At 42.6% G+C, this 12,554-nt stretch overlaps 1 protein-coding gene across 2 annotated transcripts; it reads right to left on the bottom strand.

Moving 5' to 3' along the window:
* Positions 1 to 3,359: 3,359 nt before the first annotated feature.
* Positions 3,360 to 10,940, bottom strand: cracdla (cracd like a). Of its 2 annotated transcripts, none has more exons than XM_086265457.1 (10): positions 10,802 to 10,940; positions 9,868 to 9,927; positions 9,528 to 9,672; positions 9,295 to 9,430; positions 9,052 to 9,204; positions 7,532 to 7,783; positions 6,342 to 7,416; positions 4,894 to 5,810; positions 4,400 to 4,514; positions 3,360 to 4,295 (listed from the first exon to the last, which is right to left on the bottom strand). In XM_086265457.1, exons 2-10 carry the CDS (start codon positions 9,914 to 9,916, stop codon positions 4,099 to 4,101), a joined length of 3,039 nt encoding a protein of 1,012 aa, XP_086121583.1. In that variant the 5' UTR covers positions 9,917 to 9,927; positions 10,802 to 10,940; the 3' UTR covers positions 3,360 to 4,098. The 2 variants fall into 2 exon arrangements, 1 of the variants encoding a protein (XP_086121583.1); XR_015125268.1 differs by having other exon boundaries at positions 4,157 to 4,295; positions 4,887 to 5,810.
* Positions 10,941 to 12,554: the final 1,614 nt, after the last annotated feature.

Genomic DNA, 12,554 nt, shown 5'->3' with positions numbered 1-12,554 from the left:
TCGGTATTGGTCAGATAAACTAAATTACTGGATCGGATATCGGAGAGAAATAAAAAATGTAATCCGATCCATTAAATATCAAAAAAGCACCTCACAAAACTTGCGACATGGCGCAACTCGGCTCATAACCGTAGCACGTCGGAGCAGTGTGCTCATGTGATAGAGCGGCTGTGTGTATTTGTAGCCTCGCTACCAAACCAGCATTTCATCTCTGAGGAAGTTATCCCAGAGAGAAGTAAAGCAAGTGTGTAAGTTCATCTCTGAATGTTTGTAAAGCATTCCAGCGTTAAGCTTAACAACCGATATATGGAGCGACTGGCTCTCTCTCCCCCTCCCTCTCCTGCTGCTACTTCAATCGTGAAACTGATCAATGATCAGCTGATCGGCTTTTCTGTCGCGAGTCCGTCTCTCTTGTTTGTTTATTGCCCACTTCGCGCCAGAAAGAGGAAACCAGCGGCTGAACAACAGCAGCACGTTTAAGCTTGATAAGCTGTTGTTAGAATTTATTTAATATTACTTTCTACACCAGGATCTTTTTCTACGTAGCTGACGCTGGTAAGTGTGCAGGGGCGGATCTAGCAAAGTTTAGCCAGGGGGGGCCGATAGGGCATTTACAGGGAAAGGGGGGGGGGGGGGGGGGGGGGGGGGACACAAAGACATACTCTTCTTTCTTATTCTCATTTAAAATGTCTAGTTTTTAATAATTAATTATCTGAATCTTACACCCAAAGTTTTAATATGATGTAAAATGTATAGAAGTCCATTACTGTATATAGTAACTATTAAGCCTAATATACACTAGTAAGCTATAGTACTTTTTCCTTTGGGAAGGTACCATCTGTGCAGTCTGCAATTCTGTTGAAGAAAGATGTTGAATCTATTTAATTATTCTTGAAAAATAATGGCTTTCTGTGCATTTTTTTTCACACTGCATCAAATTAATGTTGATTACGTCGATTAAGCATCATGAGGTGGCGGGTGGTTCCCTATTTTTTATTTTTTTTTAGTGGGAGTTTGCAACCCTATTAATTAGGTTGCTTATTCTTTAAAATACCAGAATAGGGAGGATGGAGTAGGTTTAAGTTTATTAGATTGATCAGTATTGCTGAACTATGAAATATTTTGGGTGCAGTGTATTTTTTGCATACAGGTATAACAGAATAGCTTTAGTGTTTGTTTGTTTTTTTAAAACTTGAATCTGAACTTATACAAAATGCAGCAAGATATTAAAAAAACAGTTTTAATTAAAAAACACACTATATCGGATTCATATCGGTATCGGACAATATTCAAATTTATGATATCGGTATCGGACATAAAAAGGTGGTATCGTGCCATCTCTAGTAATAAACAAACATGGCACCGTCTCTCTAATTCAAAGATATTGATTTTGTCAAACTATAGCTAGGAGTGATATTACTCTTTATACACATGGCTGAGACAATGACTGTGTAAAAGAAGGTTTCCTGGATGTGTCATTTGTCATAATTTTATTAACCCACAGGACCCCAAATCCACATTATAATCAACAGCTACATTCACCCTGGGAAAAAACGAGTGAGGGAGCCAAACTGGCTCTGGATGTCCCGGTTACTTCACAGTAAATAAGACACAAACACTCTTTAACTCACAATAGAAGTGAAGACCAATGACGTTACATCAGGTTTTATTTAACCTTGTCTTTGTTTAATCTTTGCTAAAGAACATGTGCTCTTTTGCTGGTGACTTCACTTGGTGTTAAAGACAGAAGCTGTACTCTAATATTAAAACAAGTAACTATATTCAGCATTTAGAGTGGACCTATAGGAGGTCTGAATCCAAGTAATGCAAAGAGAAAAGAATCATTTAAAGTTCATTCCTTCAAACGTGGAAGTCTGACTTCATGTTCTGAAGTTCTTACTTTTTTTACTCTTTCAATCTGCTCTTCTGCTAACAAGTGACAGTGAACTGTTGTTACATCAGTTAATGTCCTATAATTATCTGGAGTCTAATGCACAGGTGAGTTGTGTTGTTGTTGTGGGTGGCTGGCATGGTGCAGAACTGAATAGCAGACTGACGTGAGTGAGTCAGTTGTATTGTGAGTGCCTGGGCTGCAGGATGGTTAAGGTTGTGATTACCTTGGCAGTGAGTTTTATAATTATGATGATATTCAGGTGCCACACAGAGGACACATGACTGATGACTGGGAACAGAACTTTTGCAAAACTTACCTGGAAGAACACGCAACCTGACTGGGTTTGTGTGACGCAAAGAAAACTGTTTTGTGCCAGCAAACATAGCTGAGTCCTGTAGAAAAAGAAATGGCTTCTCCAGAGGCGTTATGTGGCAGCCAGATAACAGAGCCATGTGGGGATGAAAATCAAATCCAGGTAGAGCGGATTCTTTTTTTCCACTATAGATTCTCCATTAAAGCTGAAAATACCGGCATGATTGTCTGACAACCAGGTGCACAAGATTTTGGAGTAGAGTATTTATAACCTATAGCTAACAATACTTGTTGGCTTCTTTTTCATCTCCCACTTTAACTACAAGATTGTATCAGCATCAGTCGGGTTTGTTATTCCCTCCCTAATAATAATTTCCTTTAAATTGTTTAACCTTAAATTCAGAAAATGTATTGTCGTGACAGAGTTATACTTAAGGCCAGTCTGTGTGCTAAATATTTCAGAATGTAAAGCTCATTAAAAAAAAAAGTGTTACTCTGCGTTTCCCCAGACAACACTAATTTCACAGCTGAGCTGCTGTCTCCTGGGAGCCCAGTGCATTATGGGTTACATCCCAGTGTAAAAACTGTGACATCAGATAACCTTTTTCATACTCTGCAGTCTCCTGATGTCAAAGAGAAGTCCTGTACTTGTTCTTATTATTTGACGCTGCAATTATTACAAAATATATGGCTGTAAAAAGGATTGAAAGTATAAACTGCCTAATTGAAAAAAAATTCAAAAGTTGTTTTATACATTAAAACTTATGAACTCACAAATCTAGCCTCATTTATCTAGCAGACATTAGGAAGTCTAAATGTTCACACTGAGAATCTCTGATGCACAAACAAGGCTGACAGCGACGTCACCCACATAGTCCCAGGAGATGACTCACCTGTGTGGGTGTAGCATGGGCTAACATGAATTATTAACAATGGTACGGGGTTATTATAAGTCATGTTAACAGTGTAAGGCCATGAGAGGTCCTGAAAATGTCAGCTTTAATTGACTTTTTATTTTTTATTACTTTTAAATCACACCCATCTTTTTTAAAGTGTGAAAATAAGGTACCTGTTGATTTCAGACTTTTTAATAAAAAATACCATTTTTGAATCCATGTTTGCTGTAATGCTGTAGAGCTTAGTACAAGGTCTCAGATCTGGCCTGCAGGTGGGGCTGTGGACTAAGTTAGTGAAGAAGTAAACGTCCAGGAAACACCGGCAGACAAGAGGTTAATCTAACAGGTAGCTCGGGACATTTTTCAGCGTTGACTGTCGCTCTCCACATACTGTGTGTTATAAGAAGTTTATTTTTAGCAGTTTGATGGACAATTTCAGGAGATATTCAGGTGATACCAAGTGAATGACTATACTGCGATGTAATTTGACCATTTCGTTTTACTTGAAGTTTAAGTCATTCAATGACAACAACAAACTCGTCCTTACAAATTTATTATTTAACATAAACTTTTAAGAGCTGTGAAATGCTCAATCACATGAAATATTCGTCCTTAACTGAATAACAGCGATCATGATGAACTTTCAGAAGATATTCTGCTTCCCTCACTCTCAATTAAATAGGAGGATTAGGGCCACCGGGAACAAAAGTGGGCAAAAGTCAGAATTCTGACCTTAATGTGAGAATTCTGACTTTTTACTCAAAATTCTTTTACCTCAAAATTGTTACTTTACGGTCAGAATTCTGACTTTTTCCTCAGAATTCTGGAAAAGAAGAAAAAAAGACGTGCCCACTTTCTTTTTTCCAGTAGCCCTAATCCTCTTCCGTAATTAAACATTAACACTTAAATCCAAATTAAAACGGCATCAAACAACCGGATGTCTGACAGAAGCGGTTTTAGTCTTTATGATGGGCTCTTCATCGACTCGTGTCCTTCTTAGTCCATGGTCTTATCACTCCAGGCCATTGACTTCCTCTTGGCCAATTCCATCCAGGACGGCTGACCGCTGTCAGACATGGATTGCAGCACTGAGGGCAGTGTGGGTGATGATGACGGTGATGAAGAAGACGCTGCATTTTTCCGTGACCATCTGTCCTCACGCGACCTTTCTGCAACGTTGGTGGGGCTTAACTCTAAAAAACGAAACGCAGAAAAAATCTAGGTCAAATGGGTTCATTAAGAATATTAAAAAGGTGTTTGTACAGCAATGATTTATTATCACTCTGAGCAAACACACCTGCAAGGTTTACTGCTTGTCTTTCATCTGTATCTTTGATCACAGGTGCGTTTTTTGCCAAGGTAGGGGATTCACCTGATCCCTGCATGTCTGTATGCGTTTTCCTCAATTCCACCTAAGAACACACATTCAGGACAATCTTGTCAGTTCAAAAAATCCCTATTATCTGTTCATGGCCTGCATTTCAACCACCGTGAGAAAGTGCCATAAAAAGTCCAGAAACAATCATAAATTTAACCTGCTAATAAACCCAGTCAAAATCATCAGTTCCATTGCAATAAAACAATATGTTGGTAGCCACCAGGACACCAAATGAATGACGGACACATGCTAGGCTACTGTTATAGTTGCCAAATAGAGACTTAGAGATTTTTTAAACATTTATATTTTCAAATGGGCATTGATCTGACTGCCACAGACAGCAAGGGGAGGTCAGGCAGCACTGTGAGGATGGCAAATGATATGAAAGATAGTTATAAAGAAGTACCACAAACCCCCTTGGGTCCAGGTGGTGTGGTCCACTCTCCCCGTCTCTCTAAAAAAGCAGCCTTCTCGCTTACAGAACCAGACCAAAATGCTCTTCGGCTTGTGAGTGGCGGAGCCTCTTTTTGCTCACTGGCTTCTCTCTCCCCTCTTCCTGAGGCAAAAGCTGAAGCAGAACCAACAGCTGACGAGGCTGCGGGAGCTGAAGTCTGCGCTGAAGGTGTGGGCTTGAGCTGCTGGGCAGACTGGAGACCTCGATTGCTCCAGGAGGATTGCTGCTGGCCTGAGGAAAGGTAAGACTGCGCAAGAGACTGTGTGGCGCTGCCTTGTGCAAGCTGAAACGAGGTGTCTGTTTGTGAAGGGGAGCGCAAAGGAGAATGGGTTGTCCACGGATTGGTGGTTACCACTGAATGTGAGGCAGACTTAGTTGTGTTCATCTGGTCTTCACTGGTGTGTTTTGACATTTGTGGATCTCTGGAGGCATTGGACAGCACAGGAGATGCCTTCTGTTGCAGAAATCCTGGTGATGTTTTGACAGTCTGTGCTTGGCTTCTGCTTTGATTCGTTTCTGCCGATGGCTGCTTTGCAGCTTGCACAGTCTGTGTCCGTACTTGTGTAAAAGTCTCTGTTGGATTTGTGGGCTGCGCTTGTGCCTGCGGTCGTGCTGAAGATTGCATGTTTGCCTGTAAATTTCCTGCAAAATCTCTGGGGAATCTACTAATGAAAAGCTGTTGAAGGCTCTTGGTTTTTTCCATGGCCAGAGCCATCCAGGACACCTCAGATGAGGTCGCCTGCGGGGCAGGTTGAGGCTCCCGGGGTGTAGCTTCTGCTTCTTTTAGGTTTGCAGGCGTCGTCTGAACGTCGGACGTTTCGCTGGCAAATGGAGCATTATGTTTGACTGGAGGAGAGAAGCCAGATGGGGTTTGATCTAAGGGAGACACACAAATCTGTTAGATACGCTCGGCAGCACTGTTACCGTTAAAGTTTGCCCGGGTGGTATCTTAATGAGTACAAAGTTCCCCTGTGATCAGTAAAAATCTTATCTTCCTAGAGTGATTATTTACCATGTTAAACAGCAACAACGGTGCACATCTGTGTAATATTAACTCTGTAATCAAAGAGATAATGGCTGTGAGACGCTGCTTCACTATCAGTGTAAATTTAAAGCAGATCTCCAAATTAAACATCAGCTTCTATAATCAGTATGATTCCAGTGTGATATTTTGACATTATGTCAGCGTTATGCTATATTATTACATATTTATTTCAATCTAGTCTTCATTTTATTTTATTTTATTTTATTTTTACTTTACACATTTTGCCTAAATTCTTTAGCTTTTTCCTTTTAGTTCTAATTTACTTAGCTGGATTTTTCTGAATTTGCAAGACATTTTTAAAAACTATTTTAAGTACTTTCAAACCTTCTACATGGCAATGTCAGGAGCTCTGAAAGACTCACCAGCTGGTCTGACCTCTCCAGAGGAGGATGGCATCCAAGACGCATTTTCTTGCAACTTTTTTTCACTTATTTCTTGGCATTTTTGGTCACCTTGGTCCTCACCCAGTGCTGACTTTGAATGCCTGTTAGAAGATGTATCAAGCCGAAATCGAAGTGAATGAGATGTGGAGCGCAGTTTGACACCGAAAGCTGTTTTTCCTTGTTCCTCCTGGGGCTCCTTTGCTTCCACCGCCTCTTCCACCTCTTCCTGGCTGCTCTCGATCTCCTCCGCCTCAGCAGCGCCTGTGTCTGCAGGTGCATCTTTATATGCTGTCACTGATTCCACCTTTTTGAAGCTGTCACTCCTGTCCCAGGGAACAGCTGAGGTTTTAGGTGGTGCGCCTTCTTGACGAAACCTTCCTAAAGCAAAAGGATGCTCTCTTGGCTCTTTAACTTCCTCCTTTTCCCTGTTTTTCTCCTCCATTTCCCTACTGATCCTGTTCCTGGCTTCAGCTTGTTCCAAAACTCCCAAAAAACTGCCCGATCGGGGTCTTTCTCCATCTCTGTTTTTCGATGCAGTGACAGAAAAGTGGAAAGAGCCAGATCCTTGGGCATATCGTTTAATTCCTCTTGTGGGTTCGCTATCACCTTGAACCTCCTGGCTAGCAGAGGAACACCTGAATGCCATTCCTGAGGCATTATCATCATGAGGCATTAGTTGCTTCTCCAAATCCCCTTGTCTTTGTTCCTTCAGTCCTGACTCTATGAAGGACGAGTGTGGACGTTCACCAGATGCTGAACCCACACGTCTGCGAGGTTTAACTCGAGGTACTTGGGAGGCTACAGTCTCAGGAAGAACGTAGTCCTGTTTGGAGAAACTTTGACTTGTTGGTTTGGGTACCGCCTCTGATGTGACCGGTGCCATTTCTGCACATTTTGAAGGAAGACGCTGATGTACAATGGGAACAGCAACTTTTTCTTCTTCTTTTGTTTCCACTGTTACTTCTTCTTGAGCACCAAGATGGTGTTTTAGTTCTTTGACAGGCTCGGGTCGGTCAATGTTGTTCATGGTGTCTAAATGAGACTGAGAGACAGTCTGAAGATAAATAAAAAAAGAGCGAGAGATATGAAGGGCAGGAAAGTGAAGTGGCGGTGCACTATTTGCTTATACAAAGAGCATACAAGAGAGAGAAATAACTACAGCAACTTACCGCGGCAGCTTTCATCTTAGTGCTGGCCCTCTGGTTTCTGGGTTTGATAGACATTCGGTGGCGTGCGGCAGAAGTGTCTAATCGGGAAGCGAACTGAGCCGGTGTTCTAAAATCCGACGGGACCTCAGCAGCAGAAGGAGAAACAGAGGGGACGGAAAGAGGAAAAGCATGGGATGGAGTCGAGGGAAGAGATTTGATAGGTGCAGGTTTGGGGATGGGTGAGAGAGTGCGAGATGTTGGCTGAGATATCGCCTGCAAAGAAAAAAAGGCCAACAAAATCGCTGTACAATCCTGCAAACAATGGGCTAAGAGAAAGAACTACAAAATACAGTGTTTTGGATTATTATGTCAATGTATCACACATGGTTGTGTTAGGATGCCTGGGTCGTTGACCCAGGGGTTTTGAGTTTATTATATTATTTATACTTTCTAGTCTTTGGTTTCTTTGAGTTCTGTCTTATAGTTTATGTCTCTGTCTTCTCTAGCTGCTCTGTCTCCCCTGTCAGCTGTATCCCCTTGTCTAGTTCGCGTCTCTGTGTGTCCTTAGTGGCTATATCCCCATGTCCAGTCAGTGTCTGTGTCTGCCCTGGTCCCACGTCTCTGTTCCCTCTGTTGCAGTGCGTGCGAGTCTGTGTCTTTGTTCAGTCTGTGTTATGTGTTTCCTGTTTTACTTTGAAAGTCCATGTCTGATGTTAATGTGTCTGGTTTTGCTTCCCCTTGTCTCGTTAGGCCTGATTTGCCCCAGCTGTGTTTTCCTCCTGTTACCCATTCCCTGATTGCTCCCTCTGTGTATTTAAGCCCTGTGTTTCTCTGTGTCCGTGTCGCGATCTACCGGTTTCCTAGCTGTGTGTTCTGTCATTCCTCCAGTTTAAGTTTGTTTTGAGTTTTTTAGTTATGTTATATTTTTGAGTTCACGACTGTCTCCGGAGTCTGAACCTTGGGTCCTATTCCTGTCTGCACACAGCCTCACCTAACAGGTTGTTGATAACCTCTATTACCTATCTGATATTCTATATGGAGTGGAGCCAAAGAGGGGCCAGGCTTGCAGGGACACAGTTTAACAGTGCACCTTACATAAGAACCCTCTGGCTCCATCACTGATTCGACTTTTGGAAACAGCATTTCAGATGACAGATTCCTCTCTTGAAGTTTCTGTCCAGTCAATCCCACGTACACCGTAAATCCTCAGGATTTACGGTGCATTAATCTGTGTCTTAAAATAGTCCCCAACATATGCACCACTTTCTCCTGCTTAAATAAAACGTTTTACAGCGACCAGCTGTTTTAGGGTTTGCTATATACTGTTTTCTTAAATGATGCTATATAGGTATTTATAACCCCACTTTTTTCAGTTATAACTATAATAGGAAAAAATGGGGGTACAGCGCTGGCCTTTTTTTATGGGATATGCTGAGAATAAAAACATATGATCAGAACACTTTATGCTTGCTTGTTAAATTTAAACAAATGCAAATCCTGCTTTTGAATCCACGCATCATCTAATCAGCAGGATTATGCACCTTTGTAAGGGTTTCCTGAGATGTATTGTCTTCTCCTGAATCATGAGGAGGACTGTGAGGAAGTGACTCCTGGCTGCTCAGATCTGGTGGACGTCTCATTGGCAGGACCATAGGAGGTGGGCCCAAATGCATTTTCTGCTGCTGAAGCGTCATCTGTGATGACAGAGCGCATCACGAGGATTTTAATAGAGTCACTGTTACCATAAGTTTAAACAACAGGCCTAAAATAAAGAAGTGCCGTACCTGGAGAGCTTTGATTTTGCTGTGAACGTTCTCCTGAGATAAGACCCTGGTGGGTTCAGGCTCTGTCATGACCAGGTCATCCAGAAAGATGCTGTCGTGGGACAGTGCCCGCGATCCCATGATGGCCTGTGCGCATCTAAGTGGAGCCAGAAGAAGGACGAGTCAAAGTAAGGACAAGTAAGTGAACCTGAAAGAGAATTTTTCGAAAGGCGTCGTGTCACGTAAACACTCACACCAAATCTTCTTCTGATCCGAGATCTTTTCCTGCAGTGATGTCACTGGCTGACTGGCTGAGTTTGGTATTTCCTTCTCCGCCTGCTCTCTTACTTTTCCCAAAGAGACGAGTTTTCAGATCCTTGATCTTGGATCTTTTACGTCCTAACAGAGATTGAGACCGAGACAGATCCAGGTCACAGCATTTCACGCGCACGTGAACAAGGAGAACTCACGTGCTCTCACACACTCTCTATTTTCTGTTTTCGAGACGTTCTATCAATGAGCATCTCTTTCATATTTCACTTCATGACGATGTGTTAGCACTCTCAGGTTAAACTACGAGACAGATCACCTCACCTGCGACGTCCTCTGCGCTTTCTTCTGCGTCTCCCGAGAAAGACTCCATCGGTCTGATCCCTAAAAGAAAAAAAAAGTGTAGAGCAGATGACAGTTAAGTGTTCAGTGGAAAACACTTCGCTTGTTGTCTTTGCAGGAGTAAACATGGACTCGAGGTTCAAAGGTTTATTACTGTTCATTATCAGTTGGGAGGGCTGGGTGAGGACAGTCTGTTGTCAAGATGAACAACGTCTTAATCGATGTTACATGTGGCATTGCCAAGAAAAAACACCCCAGGTACTGCAGAGTAGCAAGAACGTGGATTTGAAGCATGGCATCGCACTGTACAGCACATATGATGAACAAAGCAAAAGCTAAAATCTTCCTTCACTGCTTTACCATCTTACTGAGTTGGCGTGCTACTCTATGCTAAAGTCAGTTCCAATTTTTTTCATGAAGACCGGCCTGACATTAGTATATCCCACCTTTTGCAGGGTGCTGGTGTATCTAAGGAACTGTTGTCAACAGAGCATGAGGCTGTATAACTGCCTGATAAGACAAGATGTGCCAGGTTATGGACAAACAAGCAAAGTCCACACTGCACCTCTCATGTCACCGATTACACCCTTTTCACTCGATCCTCAAAAAAGTTGCGATCAGTTTAAGCAAATCGATTTAAACAGTATGTAAACCTCAGACTTGATTTCCTCTCCGCAGTGAAGTGCTCCCTGCGGTTTCACCGTTCACTGAGCTGAACTATAGCTCCCAGAGAAACAGAGGATAATCCGGTGGATTATTGACATTGCAGAGAGATTCTTGTAAGATTTCACAACGCCGTAATGATCCACAACGCTGCAACATTTCTCCACCAGGTGACATTCCCTGGGGGAAAACACACACGCACTCCAGATGGGGAAGGAGGAAGAAAAAAAAAGAAAACAACGGCTGAACTTACCAAAAATCTAAAACCAAGCACCTCAACTTGTCCCTCCTGATCGTCCTCCTCTCTTCACGGAGCGGTCTTGTATCAGCTGTGTCCCTGCCTTAATGATTAAACCTCAGACATACCACATCTGCAGACGGAGGGAGATACCGAGGGAAGGGAGTGAGGGAGGTGGGAAAAAAAATAGGCTGGGAGAAAAGAAAGAAAGGGAGAGAGAGAGAGAGAAGGTCACTTCCTGACAGGGTGAGCAAATGCACAAGAGAAAAGAGGACAGATGAGAATGTGTGTGTGTGAGAGAGAGAGAGAGTGAGAGAAAGAGAGCGAGAGAGATACTCTATTACATTAGTGGCACACTGTGGCCCTCTGTGCTAAGCTCCTTATAAAACGTTAACCTGATTTTAGACCCAGAAATGAGAGTAGAGGGTAAAAAAATAAAAAATAAAGCTCCAGCTGGAAAGAGGACATGAATATAGGAATTATGGCTCATAGAGCTGTTTACATATTGCACAGGCTCGCTCACGCCCTTCCGATGATCAAAGAGCGGAGGCTATGGGTGTGCTGTGAGCGTTCAGAAATGAAATAAATAAATAAAAACAAACAGGAATCAGCCACCTCCCAGCACGTCACATCATTTTCACCCAAGACTGTTTGGCCACAGTCCTGAAGGTGCGGTCTTTGAAATGTTCGCCTGGGACCTTTGCTCCTCTATAACTCCCGCACACATTTTTCACGATTTGTGAGACGACGCCTTGTTTCGCAGCAACGAGATGACACATTGTTCCTGCGAGTCCTACTTCCTGCGCGTTCACACAGGACAGTACTGGGAGATGGGAGAGCTAATCTAGGCCACTGGGCTACAATCGGCGAGAGGGAGGGCCTGCAGGAATTGGCATGCGAACGCTTGCATCTGCATCCATGTGTCTGGAAGCTTGGCTGAGCAGCATCTCCAATGAGTCTCCTTACAGATAAATCCTCGTCTCTCCCACCAGAACCCACATCCAGCTGGGTAACATCTGGATTACATCCAACGGGACACATGCACCGTGATAAGAGCCCACAGTGACATAACAGTCTGGGATGTGGTTTTATTTAATTCCCTCATTCATAGATTTATTGTCCATAATCTACACATAAAGGAGAATACACACACAGGCTTATTTTTATCTTATAATAGGGATGTAATGTGATTATGGCTAATATCTGCTATCATAGGGAGGCTGTTTGTAGATAATAAAGCATCATACACGTTTATTGCACTTTCTGCTTTTGTCATCACAGCATTTGTCCCCCTGACAGAAAGAAAGCAAAGGTACTGATTTTTAGCAGTATATGGCAGTCTCTGATTCATGTGGTGTTGCGATGGATTATAATTTCTTCCTCTCACAGGCCAGATGAGGGCTGTGCATATCGAGATTAAGGCCGATAGATAATCCGATCACAGCGCTGTTTGAAGTCACGAGGGTTACCATTCATTCTAGCAAATGTGAAAAAAATGTGAGGGAATTTTCTTTGGGGTTTTTCATTTTTTCACTTTTATAGACGACTTTTTTTTGGCAAGATGTTTCCATTGATTCACCCAAGAACAATTGGCCGATATCTGAAACCACTGAACAAGCTTTCCCCTGCAGCTTATCTGTATTTAGTTTGGGATTCTGGATTCAGATAAGAGTTTGATGGTAATCGTTAACTAGACATCAGTGTCTTACATGCATGAAATGTTGCACCAATACAGAGCCAGCAGAAACAGAAGAAGCTATGGCTACAA

The sequence above is a fragment of the Aulonocara sp. 'chitande type north' Nkhata Bay genome, linkage group LG16 (assembly GCF_057382095.1).
Source record: "Aulonocara sp. 'chitande type north' Nkhata Bay isolate Kocher_YH1m ecotype deep benthic linkage group LG16, A_spYH_male_GT1.1, whole genome shotgun sequence".
In the NCBI taxonomy this organism is placed as follows: domain Eukaryota; kingdom Metazoa; phylum Chordata; class Actinopteri; order Cichliformes; family Cichlidae; genus Aulonocara; species Aulonocara sp. 'chitande type north' Nkhata Bay.
Note: the sequence above shows the minus strand (reverse complement) of the source record. Positions and strands in the feature narration are given on the sequence as shown.